The sequence below is a fragment of the Drosophila kikkawai genome, chromosome 4, assembly GCF_030179895.1.
Source record: "Drosophila kikkawai strain 14028-0561.14 chromosome 4, DkikHiC1v2, whole genome shotgun sequence".
NCBI lineage: Eukaryota > Metazoa > Arthropoda > Insecta > Diptera > Drosophilidae > Drosophila > Drosophila kikkawai.
This window is the reverse complement of record NC_091732.1, coordinates 536626-561990: the sequence shown is the minus strand read 5'-3', so window position 1 is coordinate 561990 and position 25365 is coordinate 536626. Positions and strand designations below refer to the sequence as shown.

The window sequence follows — 25365 nt, the reverse complement described above, 5'->3', positions numbered from 1 at the left end:
AAGGATGACATTCGGTGTGGATCCCGACACACACATAGATTCATTAGAACAGGCTGAGCACGCTACTGTTGAGGGAACATCTAAATGGTCATGCAAACTAACAATCACAGGTACACACAAATACTAAAAGTCCTTGAAATTTACTTTTATTTAAAATTGTCTTTTTTTAATTAACTTTTTTTATTTGGCATACTTAGTTTGCCGAAAATGTAATGCTGAAGTATAAGATCCACCTTAATACTGTTCTTTATATGCAGGATGACTGAATCAGTAGATTTATTAATTTACTATACCTACACCAACTACTGTTACTAGTTATTATAGCTAATATATCTATCGTTTTCTGCAGGTTAAGAAACCTGTATGTTATTTAGAGGCACAACGATTATTGTTCTAAGTGTTTTATATTTTATTTTTTATATTTACCACATATTTTACACTGCAATATATTAACATGTAAATTATAGCTGTGATAAATCGATAGTAGTATTGAATTAATGCTAGCTTTTCGTGTTGTATAAAATTTCTTATTTTTGCCAAAAAGCTTATCTAAGATTATATCTTACTAATGGTTTTCTAAATTAACAAATATTACTATATAAGTTGTAGATTTGATGCGTCCTTTAATAGGTTAGGTTAGGTTAATCCGGACGGCCCTCGAGGGGCCACACATAGGCCAATATGGGCCATAGCTATCCGGGGAAACTCCTGGATGGACCTAGAGACTATTTATGCAGGTTTCGAGATCCTTGAAGATCAAGGTGTTTTTCGCAAAGGCAAGGAGTTCGCCTGTCTTCCTCCTGGAGGCATCTTCTAGCGATGCCAGAACTGAAGAGCCTAGGTATCTCATTCTTGCCCTCGTTAGGGCCTGACATTTGCAAATGAGATGCTCCAAGGTTTCGGTTGCCTCGGATTCATCACATTTCCGACATTTGGCGTTGTCGGTAATACCCAGATTGACTGCATGTGCCGTTTGGGTCAGCCCAACTCACTAGCTCACTTTCGATCGCTCTTAGGCATACAGGAACGCTTTCCGATCTTTTACTCGCCAGTCCGATGCCTTCCTTTGCAAGTTCGTCCGCGGTCTCGTTACCGTCTATGCCTTAGTGGCTGGGAACCCTGTAGATCCTTACTTAGTCGTGCTCTGCCTATCTAGTGACTCCGTGCTAGCCAGTACATTTTTGGAACTGACCTCTGATGATTGCATGGATCTTACCGCCGCTTGACTGTTTACGAACAAATTGACCGCCTCATGTGGACGGTTTATGCTTTGCGCAAACTCTGCTGCCTTCTTGATGGCGAATACTTCCGCCTGGAATATACTGCATTAACTTGGTAGCTTATACGACAGCCTCATTTTAGGGGCTGAACAGTATATGCCCGCTCAAACTCCTCCATCCATCTTGGAGCCGTCGGTGTATATATTGAGGTATTGAGCATGGTTGTGGCCTGACTTTCAGTCATTTGGTCCCATGAATACTGTTGTGTTTACAACCGGGTACGTTCTGAGTATCATGAAGTCAGATGTACTGCTCATGTCTCGACCAATTGAACTGTGCCCGAATCCTTGTAGCGACCAGTTTCCTGATGCAACCAGACGTTGTGCCGCCGTTCCTGCTGTCAGTTGCGCTTGGATATCTAGGGGATATATACCGATTATGGTTTCGAGTGCTTTGGTGGGGGTTGACTTCAGCGCCCATGATATGCAGAGCAGTGCCTGCCGCTGGGTTCTCTCCATAAGCTTATTATATACGTTTTCTTCTCCATGGCTTGCCACCACATTAAGACTCCATACAGAAGGGTCGGACGCACCACCGATATGTAGACCCAATGCATTAAAACGGATGAGAGGCCCCATGTGCTGCTGAGTATCTTCTTTGATGCATTGGCCTTCCACGTCAGCTTGCTGTCAAGTACAATGCCGAGGTATTTGACTTGTGTTTTCGGGGTCAGCTTGGTTTTGTTAATTTTCGGGGGGATCCTTTGTATCTCTTGGTGAAGAGAATGAGGTCCGTCTTATCCGCATTGATATTGAGTCCTACCTCCTCCGCCCACTCACATATCTCCCTGAGTGCTGTTTCCATAATCGAGCTGAGGGTCGATGCCCAGAATCCCGTGATAATAATCCCCCCCAATCTGATTGTACCCGCCGGTAACTTAGAATATTTCTTATCCACAAGTTGATAGCGGGGGACGTGTTGGTCGCTTCCAGGCGATCCATTATAGCGTCCGTGATAATGTTGTTGGAAGCGCCGGATATGTCCATGAACACTCCGAGTGCATATTCCTTATTGTGGAGGGCTCTCTCAATGCTGGCTACTAACGAATGCAGTGCCGTCTCCACTGATTTCCCCTTCATGTAGGCATCTGGTTGGTCGACTGTAGTGTTCCTACATCGTTCCTGATGTATAAGTTCAGCAGCTTTTCCAGCGTTTTAAGTAGAAATGAGGTGAAGCGTATTGGTCTGTAATCCTTGGGGCTCACTTGGCTGCACTTTCCCGCTTTGGGCAGGAAGACAATCCGAGAGGTCCTCCATTGGATAGGGATATAGCCCGTGCTTAAACAAGCTGTATATATTGCATAGAGCCATTGGGTAATCTATTCCTTGGTCACCTGCAGCATGCTTGGGAATATTCCATATAGTCCTGGTGCTTTTGTCCTCGCAAAGGAGTCTATATGGTCCCGATAGTCTTCTTGAACTTTTCCCAGTTAGTATTCCGGGGGTTCCTGAACACTGATTGCTTCGGAGAGTTTTCGAATGCGTATTGAACCGTATGTTATTATGATCTGAGAAGGATGGTATCTCAAGAACTCTCCATTCTGATACCAAAGTACCTTATCCCCTTCAAGTGTAAGATATAGCATGTTTGAGGAGGTGGGACCTACAAAGGTCTGTTCCCCCCCACGTTTCCTATACCTATGTTGGTTGAGAGTATAAAGTCTAAGAGTGCCTCACCTCTATCGTTTATGTCGGGGCTCTCCCATACGCAGTGGTGCCGCGCATGCACCATCTTCCACCGCGCCTGGGCATTTTGCGGCTTCATCGCTTCTGTCAATAAGTGCCACAATCAAATGTCGTTTGGTCACCTCACTGACTTTTGCGGTTTTTTTTTTTGGGCTTTTTCGCCATTTGGGGACGGCCTTCCTCCTTAGGCCGCTTGCTTTCCGGTGTGTCCATACAGGCGCTCTCGGCTGATCGTTGCCTTTTGTTGGCAAGCGTGTCCTCCACCTTCTTGGCGAATCCGCCAGTCGATCTCTTGTTGGAGAGTTTGGCGAAGTGAAGCCTCCCCTCAGCGATCTTCTCCTCAGCCCAGGTAAGCTTTTTCTTCTCCTCTTGGGATAGGGCGCGGGGTTCTGATCGAGGATTTTTGCCGTCCTTTAATAAATTCTAACGAATTATTTTTACAACTTTATTTACTTGTAAGCTATAGCTGTGAAAAATCGAAACAAATAACATTTTAATGAATTTATGCTAGTTTTTCGTGATATCATATTTTCTTATATTATATTATCTTTATAGTATTTTTTTAAATTTACAAATATTTCTAGATAAGTTGTTTATTTTTAAAAATTTTTCACCAAATATGACAGATCTCATAGTATACATATATGTACATATGTACCAGAGATCGGCACTAGTGCCTGTTTTGAGCACTACAAGTTTACTCGCTTAAAAAACATTACTTTAAATATTTGTTACTCAGTATACATTTGTGTATGCGGTGACCGCTTTCGGGACTCATGAATCGTGAGTAAGAATTCTACCAAGCATTAGGTGTTGCTCATATTTGGCATCGCATATAACGTTCGCAGAAAAGTAACAAGTTAAAACACCACTTTCAGACAGGTGTGTTAAAAATACGTTGTATGTATGCGGTATACTTGTAGTTGCGCTGCACTAATGCAGATCTCTGGTAGTTACTTACATATATTATAATACTTTTTGGGCTCACCGATTGTGATTGTTTTTGAATAGGATTTTTGTGTTTATTTTACTAATAATTAAGTAAATAAAATACAGGGCTGAAAAAGTTGTAAAGTTTTCGCTTTAATTTTTAATTTTAATAGATCGATTATTTTTCTAATAGTTTAATTTAATTAAAAATGTATAATTCTTTTACTTAATGTTAAGAATAATTTACATGAACTATTTTTCAGACTAAATAGGCAAGTTTATATGTTACCATATATAAACTATGATTATTAATTTTTTTGTTTTATTTCCCGTCACAAAATAATTGTAAATTATACAGAATTAAATAAGTGTTTATTATTCTTTGTCTAACACTGGGTCCCATGTTCACAAAAACACTTACTGTTGTGTCACACCTGCATCTCTCTTACTAACTGACGCAAATTCATATGTACATATCTGTATATACTTATGTATATATTAAACTGTTATTTGTGTGTATGTATGTGCATACATATATGTACATATGATGTATGATAATGTCAGGCAGCACTGCACTGTTTTTGCGCTGAAACCTGATATTGTGTAAAGATCCAAATACTTAAAAGACATCCGTTTTTTCTCTTCTTCTTTCTCCCTTGAAAATCAATTGTAAACACTGAAAAAATTGAAACAAAATACATAAATAACAATATCAAAAATATTACAACGAGTGTTATTCGTTTCAAACTCCACAAAAACCTATGAATAAAATTAAACAAAAATAAAAACCATAACTGCAAATTTATCTAAACAAAACTTACGGAACATTCATATTAATCGGTTTTGGTTAAACACGTTTAAATTGGTGCTTTTTCGGATGGATTATGGTGTTGGAAACGAAACAAAATTGATCAACTTTTGATGAACTCTATTTGACGTGATTTGAATACAGTGATTTGTGCTCAAGGCCTGATAGCGAAGGATAAAAGCGGTACCAGTGATCCATATGTGACGGTGCAGGTTAGCAAGGTGAAAAAAAGAACGCGAACTATGCCGCAGGAACTTAATCCTGTGTGGAACGAGAAGTTTCACTTGTGAGTACTCGACATGTCCCAAAAAAAAATCTATAAATTCTCCTATTCAGTTTTATAGCCGCCCAAAAACACTCAGTCTAAATATCGTTAATGAATTTTTTGTAATTCTTGTTGTTTAATACACACCTTAAGTATAGAAGAAACGATGATACTTTTCTCTATGTAAATCTATAAACATTTATCTGATTATACATTTTTTTACTTGACCGAAATGGATCGATTTTTCATGATTCTTTTATTCGTATAAGTTGTGAATTTTACATTACTTGCTCATCCGATTCTTTTTCCTTTCTCAAGTAAGAAAATATACTTTACGCGGTTTTTTTTTCATTTTCGGTCCTCAGCCAATCGTTTTGAAAAAACAAACGATCGTTCTCAATGGGCGCAAACCCATTCGTTTCAGCACACATAGTGCATTTAATTATAGAATAATTGCACCAAGACAGAAATATAGATTTACTTAGTTTTGTGAAATCTGATTTAACATTATTTCAATAAAATGTGGGTTACTGGATACACAGCGAATGCCACAACTCTTCCGATCGCATTAAAGTGCGCGTTTGGGACGAAGACAACGATCTAAAATCAAAGCTACGTCAGAAATTAACACGCGAGTCTGATGATTTTTTGGGTCAAACTATAATTGAAGTACGGACATTATCCGGTGAAATGGATGTATGGTATAATCTGGAAAAGCGTACTGATAAGTCTGCAGTATCCGGGGCGATACGACTTCACATATCGGTTGAAATCAAGGGCGAGGAAAAGGTTGCTCCATATCACGTTCAATATACCTGCCTACATGAGAACCTCTTCCATTATCTTTGTGAGGAAAACACGGGAATGGTAAGTTCAGACGTCTAATACAAGAAATATAAACAGTTTTTCAACAACAATGATTTAAGGTTAAGTTGCCGACGCAAAAGGGAGACGAAGCCTGGAAGCTATATTTTGATGAAATTCCCGAAGAAATCGTAGACGAGTTCTCGATGCGCTACGGCATTGAGAATATTTATCAAGCAATGACCCATTTTCATTGTCTGTCTGCGAAATATCTGTGCCCTGGAGTTCCTGCTGTGATGAGCACTTTGTTGGCCAACATTAATGCATATTATGCTCATACGACTGCTTCTTCAGCGGTTTCTGCCAGTGATCGATTTGCAGCTAGCAATTTCGGGGTAATACTTTCTATAGGATTACAGGCGGAAAAACATCTTCGGAAGCGATAGGTTTTCAATTAGGTTTTTAAAACTTGGACCGAAGGTCCAACATAACAAAATAGAAAACAAATTATTTTATTTTTTTATTTATTTAACTTATACCGTTATTATATTTATTATTTATTCCCAGAAGTTTTCATCGCAGTTATTCTCATTAGGTATTATTATTCCTGATCAGCATCACAAGCCGTGTCGATCTAGCCACGTTATTTGCAATTTTACAATAATGATTTTCAACAGTAGATTAATTGGAACGATCAGTTTACATTAGAAAAGACAGCTGGTTTTGTTTTTAATTCGCAGAAATGGGTCGTTAAAAAAATCTAAACTGCATGGTGTACACAGTCTTTGATGTCGCAAAGTATACTTTTTATGCCCTTGCAGGGTATTATAACTTTAGTCAGAATAAAAGTATAAAGTATATATATTCTTGTCCGTCTGTTCGTTTCTAAGCAAACTAGTCCCTCTTCTAGATAATCTCAATGGTATATGAGTCGGAGAAAATAGAACTTTGTTGTTTTTCAATATATTTTCATCTAATTAAAAATGTTTTTATTTCAGAATTCTGGTTTTAGTTTTACGAAAAATATCATATAGCTGCCATAGAAAAAATATGTTGATGTAAAGAAAAATGCAGAGCTGTGAATATTAAATTGTAAACTGTCAGTAAAATAAGTAATAAGTTAGGTAATAGAAGTTAACATTACTTTGTATTTGTTCAGTTTGTTTGTGTATTTGTTTATGATGCGTTTGCGCGACAATGCATTCGAATATTTCAAAATTCGTTTTAAAAATTAGATCAATTTGAATATTTCCTAATGTAACAAAGTTGTGAAAAGAATCTTTCGAAAAGCTCTAATTTCTTGGCCGCGGAAGACCTTTCTGTCGAATTCTCCTTATAAAGTTAACAATATTATCTATATATTTATATGCGATTCATATTGTTATACCCTTGCAGGGTATTATAATTTCAGTCAGAAGTTTGCAACTCAGTGAAGGAGACGTTTCCGACCCTATAAAGTATATATATTCTTGATCAGCATCAATAGCCGAGTCGATCTAGCCATGTCCGTCTGTCCGTCTGTCCGTCTGTCCGTCCGTCTGTCCGTCTGTCCGTCTGTCCGTCCGTCTGTCCGTTTCTACGCAAACTAGTCCCTCAGTTTTAAAGCTATCTGAATGAAACTTTGCATATAGTCTTCTATATGCTCTCACTGCTACATATGTCGGAACGGGCCGGATCGGACGACTATATCATATAGCTGCCATACAAATGTTCGATAAATTTTTGGAAAAAAAATTATAACTTGGCTGTTTTTCGATATTATTCCATCATTTTTGAGATATAGCCATTTTATATTATTCCAGAATTTTGGTAAAAATTTTATGAAAATCGGACCACTATATCTTATAGCTGCCATAGGAACGATCGGGAAATTAATCGAAAAAATTATAACTTCGTTGTTTTTCAACGTATTTTAATCTACTTTGACACATGAGCTTTTGGTATTATTTCAAAATTTTGGTTTAAATTTTATGAAAATCGGACGACTATATCTTATAGCTGCCATAGGAACGATAGGAAAAGTAATAGAAAAAATTATAACTTCGTTGTTTTTCAACGTATTTTTATTTACTCTGAGATATAAGCTTTTTTTTATTATTCTAGAATTTTTGTATAAATTTCATAAAAATCGGACAACTATATCTTATAGCTGCCATAGAAGCGATCGGTAAATGTATAAAATATGTAAAGCTGGTAATGTAAAACTGTAACTGTCAAACTGTAAACATAATAAGTATAGATAAAATGTAATGAAACTTTGTTTTGTGAGTGTTTTCAGCATTTAAATCTATAATATAAACCAATCTGCAAGGGTATACAAACTTCGTGCCGAAGTTAGCTTCCTTTCTTGTTTTTTATATCATATCGGATTTGTCCTTTCATTATACATCCTTTCTTATTTTTACATATTAAACTTACAAAAACAGATGTTTTTCCCCCTTTAATTCGAAATCAGTCAAATTGTTATATTACGAACTTAAAGACCCACATATATTAATCAATATTTTACGGCTTTTTTACAACGCTACTATTTTTTAGAAGGAGAAATTTGTCAAGTTATTGGATCAATTGCACAATTCTCTTCGCATAGACTTATCCATGTACAGAAATAACTTTCCCGCATCGAGTCCTGAGAAATTAATGGACCTGAAGTCTACAGTTGATCTATTAACCAGCATTACATTTTTCCGTATGAAGGTAAATTAATTAATGTGAATAATAGTAAACATTTGCAATATACGTGAACAATATCTTAGGTACAAGAACTATCTAGCCCCCCAAGAGCCAGTACAGTGGTTAAAGACTGCGTTAAAGCCTGCTTAAGATCTACATATCAATTCCTATTTGAGAACTGCTATGAATTATACAACAGAGAGTTTCAGGTAAGACTAGTAGTGTAATACGATTCTACTTCTACATTTAATCACATTCTCGTGTATGCCCCATATTTATTGTCTTCTCTAACCTTTCTCTAATTGTTAAAAGGTTTTGAAATATTTTTTATTTTTTATGTAAATATGAATGAAAATAAGCTCAAAGACAGCATTTCAATGTCGTCAATAAATAATTCAATGCTCCGTGGTATGTGGCATAAAAAAGTATTATTATTAGTGTATTAGTGGAATTATCTAGGGACCAAATAGCCGCTGGGATGTTAAAATCACCAAGAACTACCAAGTGGTTCCTATCCGAAAGTCTTTTGGAGACCAACTGAATAGCGGAAAGATGGTTCCAATAAATAGAAAGTTCCGACAATGGAGGAGTGAAGGAACACGTAACAAAAATGGAACTACCAATAACTAATAGCTTCACGCAAAGGAATTCAACATTGTTGCATTCCTCGAAAGTTCTTAATTCGGACGTGTGAGTGGAGTCGACCGCCTCTCTGATAGGCCGATTTAGCCCGTATACTGTGAACACAGCTGGAAAAACTTCGGAGCTTAGAATCTCCGGCTTTAACCAGGTTTCTGTCAGGGTTTTGGCAAGGCAGGCTGATTATCCGCCTTGCCAAGTTCGGCAGGGAACTGGACTGGGGCTCTGTGAGGACAACTGTTGGGACCCCCAGGGGACAAAATGGATATGGGCAACACCGGAGGGCACGGTCTCACTCGCGACACCTTCAAATACCGAATCTTTTCGATCTCAGGATTCTTTGAATTTGTCTTGAGGTCGAGGGCTGTGTCGAGCGAGGCTGCTGTTGAGAGCCTGCCACGCTGCACTATGGTCCAGTCGACCACTTTATTTGGCCAAAACCCATTTTTTGAAAGTTTACCAAATAAAGTTATTTTGGTCTCTATTAATTAGAAATAGAGTGACCATCAACGTGCCATTCTCGAAATCTTCCCAGGTGGCGCCACTCTCGCACAAGAGTCTTCCAAAGTCAGCTGATTGCACACGAGCGAACGGCAAGACTATAAGTGCGAAAATTAATACAATTCTTAAACTAGGAAAAGTCATGGAAAAAACAATAATTGTTAAATTTTTTAACTTGAATTTGAATCAGTGGGATTTGTACTACATGTTTTATATAGTCAAATGTTTTAAGTCGTTGTGATGTCTTTTTAATTTGGTGTTAAAGTCTATCATCTAAAATATTAAAATTTTATTTTAAATGTAATTTTCAAAAAGGTTTTTTAAAGTGAGTCCAGCCTAGTCCAACCTTGAAACCTATTATGTGTTGTAGAGTAATTAATTCTTGTTTATTTGCATATAGTGAGTAATGCCACATTTGACCACATTTCTTTAAATTTGCAATAAAAGATGCCTATATTTTGTATGAAAATGTCAATTAAAACGCTGAAGTAACGTCTTTATACTCATGCAAACTAATAAATATCCAACAAAATGTATCAAATATAGTTATTCTAATAAAATACAATGTAAAAAAAAAATATAGAATCGTAGAAAGATTTTATAACCCACTTTTCATGCAATTATAAGGAAAAACAGGACTATTTTCCGATTCTTTCTATGTAAAATATAGGAATTCGTCATCCGATTCCTATAAAATTTTTAAAATGTAGTTAAAATGACTTAATCTTGAAGTAACCGAAGTTTTGTGAATTTATCTTAAAAATTTCTAAGTCGTTCCTATGAAAGCTATAGGATATAGTTTCCTGATCCGGATAATTTTGATCCAGTATCATCCTATAAGTATAATTTTACGATTGGTAAAGTTTCAAGTTGATATCTCTTAAATTGACGAAGTTATTAATTTTGGCCAAAAAAAGTGGTCGGCTGGACCATAGTGCGCTGGTTGGGATCCGTCTAGATGCTGCACACCAGTTGATCTTCGTGTGCTCATGCGTTGTCTTAATCGGGCATTTTCCTTTACATTTCGTCTTTCCTCGCTTAAGTTCTGTGAATACCCTTGTTGCTGGCTTGCATGCCTTGTGCGGAGACCGATGTTCAAACGTCGTGCTCTAGGCATTTTTGACTATAGGCAGAGCGGTTAATTTAACCTTAAATCCACATAATTTACACAGTTCAACTTAACCCCTTTTTTTGTTGCAATTTTTCTTGAAAAAAACCGCTGAAATATATGAGGTTAAGTCCGAAGAAGAGGATACTAAGCTTGCCTCAAATGCTACAAATTCCCAAGGCTCAGATGCACCATTTGTTTTACTAAACCATTCGAAAGTGCCCAATATTAAATTAAATAAAATCGGGGATGAAGACAGGCTGGCAATAGCTGAGAATATTCCCATCGCTGCAGCGGTGGTCCCGAATGGATGGTAGTGCACAGTGGTTGCGCCCAAAGGCCAAAAATAAAAAAAATTATTACAACAAAAATGTACGAAAAGTAAAAAAATTGTCTCTTAAATATCCAAACTTCTTTGTAGCATACCAAATTTTTTTTGGAAATCTAACAGGACTTTCTAAAAATTGAATTGAAGATTTGAACACGAGTTCATTTGCAAAGCGTAGCTACGCGCATCGCGAATATTTCACAACCAAACCTAACTTTAAAGTGGTCCGATCGTCTATTACGTGTCCAAATTAATATTTTTTGTAATGGATTTTGAAGTTCAAGGTATTTTCTATAAAATGAGATATAATTTTATATATTTACTAGTAAGCCAGGCGAACTCCGTTACGCCACCTTCGGCAAATTATCCGTTTAATTGAAGTGTTCTTTGGTAAACCACATTTTTTGTGATGTATTGTGGTTAATGGAATTATCTAGGGACCAAATAGCCCCTGGGATGTTAAAATCACCAAGAACTACTAACTAAGTGGTCCCTATCCGAAAGTCTTTTAGAGACCAACTGAATAGCGGAAAGATGGTTTCAATAAATAGGAAGTTCCGACAATGGAGGAAAGATGAAACTGTCTCGTTGGTGGTATTGCCATAAGGGGTTTTTTCAAGGTAAGCTGATTATCCGCCTTACCAATTTCGGTCGGTAGTCCGGGCCTGACACCCTGGTAGGGAACTGGGGCTCTGAGAGGACAACTGTTGGGACCCTCCAGTGGACAAAACGGATATGGGCAACACCGGGGGCACGGTCTCACCCGCGACACCTTCGGATAACGAATATTTTCTAGCACTCTATCTCAGGATTCTTGAAATTTGTCCTGAGGTCGATGGCTATGTCGAGGAAGGCTGCTGTTAGGAGCCTGCCACGCTGGTTGGGATCCGCTTAGATGCTGCACACCAGTTGAAATTCGTGTGCCCACGCGTTGTCTCAATCGGGCATTTTCCCTTACTACATTTCGTCTCTCCTCGCTTAAGTTCTGTGAATACACTTGTTGCTGGATTGCATGCCTTGTGCGGAGACCGATGTTCACACGTCGTGCTATAGGCATTTTCGACTATAGGCAGAGCGGTTAATTTAACCTCTAATCCACATAATTTACACAGTTCAACTTACCACCCTAAATACAAATGCTGGTTTCCAATTGCACTGATATGAAACGAATAACTTATTTTACTCAAAATTGAACACAATTTCGATTAGTCATAAAATAAACTGAGTAGAGAATTATGGCATGCTATGTGTCAGTGTTGGCGCTTTATGCAAAAATGATTTTCCCGCTTTCTGTTGCAATTTTTCCTGAATTTTCTTTACTGCAAAAAATCACAAATTCCGAGACCTTTCCAACGAATGCAAAACCGTGGAAATCGGTTCGTGCGTTCTGGAGTTATTTGATCCCCGCAGAAAACTCGACTTAGTTTTATATAATAGACTAGCAGACCCGACCCGCTTTGCTGGGCCCGTACTAATTATAGTTGACCCGGCAAACACTGTTTTGTCATGCATATTATTTGTAGGAAACAATACGGAAACAATGAGCATATTACAGAGTTGTCAGTAAATAAAATATTAAACCTTCAACAGTAATCTTAATATATAAAAATCTCCTGTCACTATGTTTGTTCGCTATAGACTCCTAAACCGCTTCCTCTGCTTGTTCAATAAAATGATACTGGCATCGGGTCGTTACGCGCTCTTCACAATTGCCCATAAAATAAATTTGAAGAAATTTCGGATTATCATCAGGCATCAATAATCCAATTTTGTGGTACATCTGGCCTTGTATTTTGAATGTAGTTTCAAAATTACGTCCATCGGATGCAAGATCACAAATTTTAGTGGCCCCAAATGACGTCATTTGGAAGCAACTATTAAATTTGCGTATTTTACGCAAAAATAATTTTGAGTCATTTGAATTTCCAGCAAGAAGGGATAATAAAGGTTCTGGCGGAGCAAGTAGAGGTTGCAAAACGACTTTTCCTGCTGCGCAGCACATACCGGCAGTTTCATTCCGAAATTTAAACGCCTGACAATATTGACATACTTTGTCCATTCCACCGATAGCAATTTTTGAATGCGCAAAGTAGTTAATATCTGGTGCATATTCAAAAGCAAGACGAACGAATGATGTACGAACTAATGAGCGACTGTTCCGCTGCCTTTGTCGTACTTGTGCTCGTACTATACATATCTATGTTTCTATCTCGAGCCGCCCTGATTCTCGTAATATTCTGCTGCAGACGTTCGCTACGCTGTTCCTGGGATTCTTGTGCACGACCTTCTGCTGTCCTAATTCTTTGAGCTCTATTTCTTGTATTGACTTGTTCTGGCAACTGATGAGCTCTTTCGAAACGTCTGCGTCGTGCCACTCTGCTGCTTACGTTGTTGAGATTCGATCTTTTCGGTGGCATTTTGCTGAAAATATTATCTTACCTTCTTAATGTATTTCAAATGATAATTTAGAGACTCACCACTTATAAACACAAAACAATAATTATGAATGACAAATGACAATAAAAGAAAAGACATTCTGACGAAATGCGATTTATTGAAATAATATATTACAAAATATGTAATACGTGAAGAACCGCTCAACCAATTTGGTGCAAACTCATCAACAAAATAGCCCGAGCAAAGCATAAAGATTTGGTTAAATAAGCACACTAAATTCCATAAGAATCGGTAAAGCCGTTTCGGAGGAGTGCATAAAAAAAGAAGATTCCTCCTTGTTCTGCCGAAACTGCCATGATGTAAAAGATCTTAGCTATCCTATCTCTCAAGTTGAACCAAACTGCATAAGCACACTAAATTTCATGAGAATCGGTAAAAACGTTTCGGAGGAGTGCATAAAAAAATAAGATTCCTCCTTGTCCTGCCGAAACTGCCATGATGTAAAAGATCTTAGCTATCCTATCTCTCAAGTTGAACCAAACTGCATAAGCACACTAAATTTCATGAGAAACGGTAAAACCGTTTCGGAGGAGTGCATAAAAAAATAAGATTCCTCCTTGTCCTGCCGAAACTGCCATGATGTAAAAAATCTTAGCTATCCTATCTATCAAGTTGAACCAAACTGCATAAGCACACTAAATTTCATGAGAATCGGTAAAGCCGTTTCGAAGGAGTGCATAAAAAAGAAGATTCCTCCTTGTCCTGCCGAAACTGCCATGATTAGCTATCCTAACTCTCAAGTTGAACCAAACTGCATAAGCGCACTAAATTTCATGAGAATTGGTAAAGCCGTTTCGGAGGAGTGCATAAAAAAATAAGATTCCTCCTTGTCCTGCCGAAACTGCCATGATGTTAAAGATCTTAGCTATCCTATCTCTCAAGTTGAACCAAACTGCATAAGCACACTAAATTTCATGAGAATCAGTAAAGCCGTTTCGGAGGAGTGCATAAAAAAGAAGATTCCTCCTTGTCCTGCCGAAACTGCCATGATGTTAAAGATCTTAGCTATCCTATCTCTCAAGTTGAACCAAACTGCATAAGCACACTAAATTTCATGAGAATCAGTAAAGCCGTTTCGGAGGAGTGCATAAAAAAGAAGATTCCTCCTTGTCCTGCCGAAACTGCCATTCTGACTGAAAAGCGACAGACAGGATGGATTGACATATTAGTTGGTTGTCAAATCTAATGTCAAATATTATGATTGCGTTCAGAAATTTAACTTAAGATTTATAATTTAACGTTTGTGACAAAACTTAAGATTTATCTTTCGATTTCTATATAGTCTTATTAAAAACAAAAGACAGATTAACAACTGAAGTTAGCTAAAATTAATTTTCTCGAAGCTATATGAAGCTGTGAGACTATGCAATTTTGTCGCGTTCGCGATTCACTTTCACTTTTGTTGAGTTTCGGAACGCGATATTAGATCCTCCAACGCGCATGCGAATTTGAACTTTATACAGCGGTAATAAATTACAAATTGACTCTCCATTTTATTTAGAAAACGTTTGTATGGGAAATAGAAAAATACTGTTTTGAGGATTTTCCCGGCAATTATTCGAATTTTTCTCACCTTTTAAACCTTCCCTAGACCTCCACGAATAATTCAAGACCAAGATAAGATAAATCCGTTCAGCCATTCTCGAGTTTTAGCGAGACTAATGAACAGCAATTGATTTTTATATATATAGATATAAAGCTGGGAATGTAAAACTGTAATTGTCAAACTGTAAACATAATAAGTATAGGTAAAATGTAATGAAACTCTGTTTTGTGTCTGTTTTCGGCATTATAATTTATAATATAAATCTAAAAACCAATCTGCAAGGGTATACAAACTTCGGCGTGCCGAAGTTAGCTTCCTTTCTTGTTTTTCGTACTTTTTTTTTTTTTTGTTAAATAAAGGTTTAATATCTTAAAAATATTGCGTGAAAGTTTTACATCGATTATTAGAAAATTGACGAAGTTATGGGTAGTTGAACGGAGGTCGTTTGGTGTTCGATGTATGAGTATCACAAAGTTTAAAGCGCTCTCCTGAAAAATGCCATTTTGAAAATCGGTCTACTTGATAACTCAAAAACTACTTAACCAATCGGTTTGAAATTTGGAACATAACTTTTTAATTTAATTGTTCAGGTACTCATGTAGAGCTTTTTTTAATTTTATATTTTATTATATTTTTTTTTAACAAATTAACTTAATTTTTTAATCAACAATCCGGCTTTTGACTTCCAATTTCGATACAAAGTCGGGAAAATAAAAGCATCACCTGAGTACCACGGGGCACTTATTTTTTAACGAATGCAATAAATTTTTTTGATATCGGATGTTTTTTTGGACAGTTAGGATGTACACCGAAAATCAACTTTTTTTTTGTGGGGACTCAGGAGATTCGCAATATCTCGTAGGCCTGTAAATATTTTTTAATACAAAAATTAAAAAAAAATTGAACAAATGTTTTGATAATTTATGGTATTTAATTCATTAAGCTAACTTTAGCCGTTTCGCCAAAATATTTTTTGATAAGTGTGCAGTTTTGCACCAAATTAACCATACCCCCCCTTAAGCTGTGTGCATTTGTTGCTAGACAAATAAAATACACAATATATAAGTTAATAATTCATTGTTACTTTTGGGCACTTATATTTCACCAACATTCTCATTAAGAGATCAAAAATTAATTTTAGGTCTTGAAAAAAAAAAATAATTTTATTAAAATTTTGTATGGGAGCTATATGATGTAGAGATCCGATTTTAACCAAATTTTGTAAGAATGTATAAACCTGTACCGAACATATAATCTGTGAAATTGGTTAAGATATTTTGAAAAACAAAAAAGTTTTCCATACTAAATGTTGATTTTTAACAGATTGCTCCTATGGCAGCTATATGTGGTAGACGTGCTATATGGTCAATTTTTTGTAGATATACTTAATCCTCTAGTGCCCAAATTTTTTTTTTCGAAAAAAAAAATTATTTTTGGATTCAGTATGTATCAAAAGTGAATGTTTGTTTTGGAAAAAATTTTACTTTTGCTCGGATCGAGTTTTATATGACTAAAACCTTGGACCGCATGAAGGCAGTTCTGGGAAGATAGGCCAACAAAAAATTAGGTAAAAAATTTTTTTTGTTTAAATGTTTATTATAAATGTAATTGAGACTGTCAGCAACACAGTACAATTTTTTGTTCTAATTTTTTTCCAATTTTTAAAAAAAGTATTTACATGTTGTATTTCCTACAAAATAATTATTTTGTCCGATTTGCACAAATTTTCAGCTTCAAATGAATACAGCAGCTTGCGCTAGCTCTAGTATGTATTCCAAACGCAACGAACTTAATTTTTGGACTTTCCTGAATTAGAAAAAACGGAAAACCGTGTGAAAAGGAATGAAAATAATAAAATAACGGTGTTTTTAGCATTGCCCGTCTAGAGGCGGTCTTGGGCACTAGAGGGTTAAAACATTTTTTTTGATTTTTGGTGTAAATTTCGTAACGATTAATCAACTAGAAGTATTTTTGGCCGCGTCTCCATACAAGCCCAGCCACTGTGTAGTGTCGGCTGACTTCAGAAATACTTAGATCAAAGTGTGGGTGAACTATCCTGGGAATTCTGGATTGGTCTTGATCAAGGACTACGGGCAGAGTTCAACTTACCACCTTAAACACAAATGCTGGATTCCAATTGAAATGTTAGGAAACGAATAACTTATTTTTTTTTAAATTTTTTTTTACAATTTCACAAAATTTATCACAATTTCGGTTTGTCTAATGAAATGAACTGATCACAGAATAATGGCATGCTATGTATCAGCGATGGCGATAAATGCAAAACTGACTTTCCCGCTTTTCTGTTGCAATTTTTTTGAATTTGAATTTTCTTTGCTGCATATATCACGAAGCCCGAGACCATTCCAACGAATGCAAAACCGTGAAAATTGGTTCGTACGTTCTGGAGTTATAGGATCAGGAAAGAAAACCCGACTTATTTTTATATAATAGATTTTATTCTTAAATCAGTTGATTCATTTTTATGAGAACACGGGATAAACATCGTCCTAGAATCCGAAGAGAAAGCTCTTTATGACTGCTTTAGACGCCGCTGTAATGAAAGTCGTCCACATTAAAATGTAAACCATCCTCATTCCACAGTCGTCTACATTCTATAATATGTAGCAATAACAATGGAATGAAACTATAAAAATATGCACTAGGGGTGGAGCTTCTTATGTCCATCCATATGTCTTTCGCAAGATACTTGTGGATCACTCGAAGCGTCTCTGAACACCATGGTTATGTTCAGCAAAACAACACCGATCCTTGATCACTGAAAGATTTCTTTCGATAGATCTTCTGAACCCTTATGATCACCGATCATATTGCAAGATTTCTTACATCATGATCAACAAACAAGGTGCGTAAAAATAGTATGACGTATTTTGATTGTGTAAATATCGATACAAATAATTCAAAAAACAAGTTACGAAGCTAACTTTGGCACGCCGAAGTTTGTATACCCATGCAGATATTATTTCATTAAATTTTACCTATACTTATTATGTTTAGAGTTTGACAGTTACAGTTTTACATTCCCAGTTTTACATTTTCTCTACAACTACCGATCGATCGGTTTATATGGCAGCTATATGATATAGTTGTCCGATTTTCATAAAATTTATACCAAAACTCTGAACTAATAAGAATAAGCTCATATATTAGAGTAGATAACAAGAAAGGAAGCTAACTTCGGCACGCCGATGTTTGTATACCCTTGCAGATTGGTTTTGATGTTTATTTTATAGATTTAAATGCTGAAAACACTCACAAAACAGAGTTTCATTACATTTTACCTATACTTATTATGTTTACAGTTTGACAGTTACAGTTTTACATTCCCTTATATATATATTTTTACATTTACCGATCGCTTCTATGGCAGCTATAAGATATAGTTGTCCGATTTTTATGAAATTTATACCAAAATTCTAGAATAATAAAAAAAACTTATATCTCAGAGTAAATAAAAATGCGTTGAAAAACAACGAAGCTATAATTTTATTTCTATTAATTTCCCGATCGTTCCTATGGCAGCTATAAGATATAGTCGTCCGATTTTCATAAAATTTTTACCAAAATTCAGAAATAATATAAAATAGCCATATCTAAAATATGGTGCAAAAATATTAAAAAACAGCAAAGTTATAATTTTTTTTCTAAAAATCGATCGAACATTTGTATGGCAGCTATATGATATAGTCGTCCGATCCGGCCCGTTCCGACATATATAGCAGTGAGAGTATATAGAAGACTATATGCAAAGTTTCATTCAGATAGCTTTGAAACTGAGGGACTAGTTTGCGTAGAAACGGACAGGTGGACAGACGGACAGACGGACAGACGGACAGACGGACATGGCTATATCGACTCGGCTGTTGATGCTGATCAAGAATATATATACTTTATAGGGTCGGAAACGTCTCCTTCACTGCGTTGCAAACTTCTGACTGAAATTATAATACCCTGCAAGGGTATAATAAAAATATCTAAAAAATGGTGCAGAAATGTTGATAAACAGGCAAGTTATAATTTTGTTTCTAAAAAATTATCGCACATTTGTATGGCAGCTATATGATATAGTCGTCCGATCCGGCCCGTTTCGACATATATAGTGAGAGTATATAGAAGACTATATGCAAAGTTTCATTCAGATAGCTTTAAAACTGAGGGACTAGTTTGCGTAGAAACAGACAGACGGACAGACGGACAGACGGACAGACAGACAGACGGACAGACGGACATGGCTAGATCGACTCGGCTGTTGATGCTGATCCAGAATATATATACTTATTATTATTTCAGAATATCGGTATACATTTTATGAAAATCGGACAATGTAGAGAGTCGGAAAATGTAGAGAAAATGTGAAGCTAGGAGCTGCCATAGGAACGATCGGAAAATGAATAGGAAAAAAATTATAACTTCGTTGTTTGTCAACATATTCTTATCTACTTTTAGATAGAAGCTTCTTTTATTATTTCAGAATTTTGGTAAAAATTTTATAAAAATCGGACAACTATATCATATAGCTGCCATACCGATCGTTTGGTAAATGTAGAGAAAATGTAAAGCTGGGAATGTAAAACTGTAACTGTCAAACTGTAAACATAATAAGTATAGGTAAAATGTAATGAAACTCTGTTTTGTGAGTGTTTTCAGCATTTAAATTTATAATATAAACATCAAAACCAATCTGCAAGGGTATACAAACTTCGGTGTGCCGAAGTTAGCTTCCTTTCTTGTTAGTTATAATATAGAAAATGTATATGAGGTAAGTCTGTTACTTAACAAAGATGGCTATTAAAAAAAGAAATACATGTTTTTAATAAAATATATGGAGATATACTACCGAAAAATATTGATTTTGATGTTTTTCAAGCTCTACAAAATAGTTAATTTTAAATGATTAGGTTAAATTTATGTTTTATGAATTCCCACCTTTCAACCACCAACAGGTTGATCCCAACGAAGCAAAACGTGCTCCGGATGATCATGAGCCTAAGCTGGATAGCGTTGACTTTTGGCACAAGTTAATAGCTTTGATCGTGTCGGTAATTGACGAAGATAAAAACAGCTATGGCACTGTCTTAAATCAATTTCCACAAGAACTAAATATTGGACAGGTGAGTTTTTGTCTTATTTACATTATGTTTAAATTGTTAAGATATTTGTGTGATTGAATAGGTATATGGGTATTTCCACAGAAACGTCTACCGCTGCCAAAAAAACAAAAGCTCTTTAATACATATGTAGTTTTAAATAGTTACAATAAGATGTTTTACAATTGATCAAATTTAGCAAATTTTAAGACAGATCTTACAAATATTGGAATGCAATGTAGCGCAAACTTCATTTTCCATTATTTTGATGAAAACCATTTTAAATAAGTGCATGTTTTCTTTTGATATTAACTTCTAAAACAGAGCCATTGTGCTTTAAATTTTGCTTTCTAACATCACTAAAAGAATGCAAAGATAAAGGAAATAAAAATATATATTAAATTAATATATATAATAATAGTTCCTCAGACTCGAGGTCTTGTCGGCTTCGATTATTTAAAAATCAAAGGAGCAACTTTAGCTAAACACAACAAAAAGATCTTGTCAATAGACAAGTAGCAGAGCGCAATTTTGGAAATGCCCATATGTATTTATCCGCTTGCTTTTTTATAAAAATAATAATATGGAAACCTAAAGTACTGAACATACATAAGTTTATTGAGTACGCTTCTTATCACCTAATAACAATAGTTATCAGCATCTTCCATGTGGCATCTATTTGCCGTGGACATGAAGTATGCCTTGGAGGAGCACGAACAGCATCGTTTGTGCAAATCATCGGCATATATGAATCTGCATTTTCGGGTTAAATGGCTCTACAGCAACTATGTTAAGGAAGTGCCACCCTATAAGGGGGCTGTACCTGACTATCCCGCCTGGTTTGAGCCATTTGTAATGCAATGGCTTAACGAGAACGACGATGTATCGTTGGAATATCTTCACGGCGCCTTCAAGCGAGACAAAAAAGACGGGGTGAGAGAGCTTACAAAAATATAAGAATACTAGAGTATAGATATTTATAGGAAGTTTTGCAATTCGAATTCCTTATATATTTTCTCTATATTTGCAGTTTCAAAAGAGCAGCGAGCACGCACTTTTTTCAAATTCGGTTGTCGACGTTTTTACACAATTGACGCAATGTTTCGATGTTGTTAGCAAGCTCGAGTGTCCTGATCCAGAAATATGGAAACGTTACATGAGGCGTTTTGCTAAAACAATCGTAAAAGTGCTAATAGCATATGCTGATATTGTTAAAGTCGAATTTCCCGATCATATGAAGGATGAGAGAATCGTAAGTACATTACAATACCTAACTGCTGAAAATTATTATTATATATATACATATAAACGAAAAAATGTGTATTATTATTATAATTATATTATATACGGGCATTTCCAGAAAAGGTCTACTACGATCATAAAATTAAAAGTCTATAAGCATATGTTCATTTAATTTATATTGCTAAATTTGTAATATGGAATATTTTAACCGAATCTCAGAGGTATGCTTTTTGCTCTGTTCGCGACATTGCTTTTTGTTCCTATTTATTACATATTCGTTTTCGTCTTAAGATTTTTGTATCAACAATAAACAATTAAGAAAATAGTAGATGAGATAAAATGTCGATGATTACCTATTTTTTCAGTTTCCTGCACCTATTGTAACGTTATTCTTAAATAAAGTCCATTGTTGTTAAATGCGTTCTATTAAGAAAAAAAAAAAAAACAATAAAAAAAAGATCACGTCGCAATTCTGAAATCATAAATTTCAGTCAGAAGTTTGTAACGCAGTGAAGGAGTCATATTTGACCTTATAAATTATGTATATTCTTGATCAGCATCAACAGCCGAGTCGATCTAGCCATGTCAGTCAGTCCGTCCGTTTGTCCGTTTCTACGCAAACTAGTCCCTCAGTTTTAATGCTAATTGAATTTAACTTTGCATATACGTATTTTCATCTACTTTGAGATATGAGATATTCCAGAATTTTGGTATAAATATTATGAAAATCGGTCAACTATATCATATAGCTGACTTAGAAGCGATCGGTAAATGGAGAGAAAATGTAAAGCTAGAAATGTAAAACTGTAACTGTAAGTATACATATACATATGAAACTATGTTTTGTGTGTGTTTTCAGCATTTTATTTATGCTAATTTAAATATTGTCTTTTAACCAGAGTGGCTCTGCAAGGGTATACAAACTTCGGCGTGCCGAAGTTAGCTTCCTTTCTTGTTAATAATAATTTAATAAATAAGGACGAAATGCAAAAACTGCACTTATAGTTGCGAAAGAGGAAAAATTATACCTTTTACCTTTAGGATCAAATTTTTCAAAACAAAAATAGGCGGTGAATTAATAGTATTCTTGAAATTTGCATATTAATAAAACAATTTTAGTTAAATGAACATATGTTTTTAGACTTTTAATTTTAGCATCGCCGTAGACACTTTTCTAGAAATGCCCATATATATTTTTAATATTTTTACATTAGAATATGTAAATTCTAGTCCTATCTTTTCCATTATTATTGCGTCAGCAACAACAACAACAAAAATTAATTAATTATTTTTCCATATATATTGACCAATTCGCAATTCATAAATATATAAAAAATACATATATAATTTTAAAAGTCAAAATTCCAGAGACCTTTTTTCAACTTTTAAGTTACAATTTTTTGAAAACCTGACAAAAGATCACATCGGAATCCCATAGGTGTAGCTGGGGGAATAGCCGGAAAGTCCTATAGAAAGTCCAAAAGAAATCGCCGAAAAACCCATAATATTAATAAAATTTCAAGAATTTAATTTAATATATGAAAAAAAAAACATCAACAATTCATCGATGAATCATCAACATTTCATAAACATTTCATCATCATTTAATCGATGAATTGTTGATGAAATACTGATGAAATGTTGATGAATTATAGATGAAATGTTGATGAATTCGTCATGGAGATTCATCGATGAATCATCAACAAAACGCTTCGGCTATTGAGAAAACGTTGATGAAATGTTGATGCAGGGTGTGGATGAATTTAACATGGGCTTTCATCAACAACAACAATTTATGTTGAAATGTTCCCTCCATCACCATGTCTCTCTAATTTGCGAATACCAGCCACCGCAGCAGATTGACAACAACAACCATTTTAAAGTTTGAACTACGCGAGACACTCGGGAGTAACCGATCGTACATAGGTAGAATTTTCTTCGGCTATTTTATTTCGGACTTCTCTGAACGAGACCTATGCAAGTTATCCAACCCGATATCCCGGCCGCCTTACCCATTTAATAAACAATTTTGTTTATCAACAATTCTTAGCTGGGAACCTTTCAACCAGCCTTCCCATGAGAACTCATTATCTTCCACACTTCGGTGGACAATTGCACCGCAGTCCTTCTTACATAAACAGAAGCTCACAGAAGCTCTTTTTATTAACAGGCCGCCTTACCCATTTCATATACAATTTTGTTTATAAACAATTCTTAGCTGGGAACCGTTCAACCAGCCTTCCTTCTTGCATAAACAGAAGCTCATAGAAGCTCTTTTTAATTAACGCCGCGCGGTCCTTCCACGATAAACAAAGCTGAGTCCAGCTTATGATAAGGTCCGCCGACCTAAGATATTGAAGATTAATCGGTTTAATTAAATTTCGTAAATCAAGATGACAAATTGCATCACCCAATTGTCCGATTCTCTTGAATCGAACTCTTTAAACAGATCCCTAATTCTCTTAAGCAGAGGTTAGCTTACAGACAAATTACACTGGCTCAGTCAGTCGGTTTTTGGCACAGTATTCGATCGGTTCCAAAAGAAGTTAATCAGTAGAATAAAAATAAAAATTAAGGATTAATGTAACAATTGAAGCTTAAATAAAAATAAAATTATTTTTTTAAATAATTCACAACGAACATATTTAATTGGCGCCCAACGTGGGGCCGCCATAAAGCAGTTCAAATAAAAAGCTTTAAAATAAATAACAAACAGTTTTAAAGTGAAAAAGAACAAGTGCGGTCTAGTAAAAACCCAAAGGAGGAAATTAATAAATGAAATAATCCCCCTATAAGTTACAACAATCCGCTAATTAATTATTTATATAATAAACCTGCTGTTTAACTTAAAAATTTAAACGGAATACCGAATACTATTTGTGCAACTAAAATTAAAACGGAAGTGCCAAATACAATGTGTTAAGCAACAATTAAAACTGTCGTGCTGAATAAAATTGGTTTAACAAAAGTTAAAGCTAAAGTTTCAAAAATATCCTGTTTGATAAAATTTTAACGGGAGTGCCAAATACAACAACAACTATACTACGACAAACATTAATAATAAATGAACTGAGTACAACCCAGTACATTCACAACCATCATAAAATCTGAAGGAAGAGCTGAGGGCATTCCCTCGCTAAATACTATAAAGAAGAACGACATCAAGAAGGACGACAACAAGAAGAACTACATCAAGAAGGACGACAACAAGAAGGAAGATTTCAATAAGGCAATCAGTGAGCTGTTTCTAATATATTTAATAATAATTTTAAACATAAATAAATACAAGGTGGAAGTGGAAGATTTAATAAACGAATTTAATAGAGTTCTCACCATGTCACAACCACCTCCCGCAACGGCTTCTAGCAGCCAAGGTAATATCAAAGTTAGTGATTTAATTACAAAAATTGTAAACAATGAATTAAATCCACTGAAGGATGAGATCGTTAGATTGAAATCCCAATTGAATCATAATGTAAAAAAGGTTGAAGATTATCAGATAGAACCACATGAACCAAGTACTAAATGTGAAACCTCCTTTGAAATTATAAAATCAGTGAGAGAATTCAAGGGTGAAGAAGATAAGTATGTAAGTTGGAGGGAGTCAGCAGAAATAGCCATGGGGCAATATGTTAGGGGAACCGAACGATATTTTTCATCATTATCTATTCTAAGGAATAAAATAACCGGAACAGCAAACGATGCCCTAACTCATAATGGAACAGTTCTAAATTTCGATGCCATAATGGCAAGACTAGACTTTATCTTTAGTGACAAACGTCCAATCCATATTATTGAACAAGACTAAGTACTAAGTCAAGGCAAACTTTCCATAATGGAATATTATGGATTAATAAATAGAAAGTTAACTCTTCTAATCAATAAAACCATTATGACTTATGGCAGGAATAAACCTATAACTGCTGAAATGAACGAAAAACATAGAAAGACGGCATTAAGGGTGGCACATTTCAGATGTAATATTCTCAAT

General features: G+C 35.4%; 1 protein-coding gene and 1 long non-coding RNA gene across 9 annotated transcripts in view; one reads left to right on the top strand and one right to left on the bottom strand.

Moving 5' to 3' along the window:
• The window catches only part of unc-13, a 77016-nt gene that overhangs the window by 28740 nt on the left and 22911 nt on the right, over positions 1 to 25365 (top strand). For 3 of the 8 annotated variants that reach the window (XM_041776608.2, XM_070287677.1, XM_041776603.2), the window contains 8 exons: positions 4848 to 4989; positions 5511 to 5835; positions 5895 to 6167; positions 8311 to 8469; positions 8529 to 8654; positions 19989 to 20156; positions 20784 to 21065; positions 21163 to 21384. In XM_041776608.2, the coding sequence (XP_041632542.1) occupies positions 4848 to 4989; positions 5511 to 5835; positions 5895 to 6167; positions 8311 to 8469; positions 8529 to 8654; positions 19989 to 20156; positions 20784 to 21065; positions 21163 to 21384 (1697 nt within the window). Of the gene's footprint in view, positions 1 to 3; positions 111 to 4847; positions 4990 to 5039; positions 5093 to 5510; positions 5836 to 5894; positions 6168 to 8310; positions 8470 to 8528; positions 8655 to 19988; positions 20157 to 20783; positions 21066 to 21162; positions 21385 to 25365 lie in introns of those variants that run through there. The other 5 variants (XM_041776607.2, XM_070287678.1, XR_011445472.1 and 2 more) reach the window with 4 other exon arrangements.
• On the bottom strand, positions 11833 to 12357 carry LOC138929053 (uncharacterized). The gene is made up of 2 exons (XR_011445473.1): positions 12144 to 12357; positions 11833 to 12084 (listed from the first exon to the last, which is right to left on the bottom strand). It is a non-coding gene; the product is annotated as an uncharacterized lncRNA (long non-coding RNA).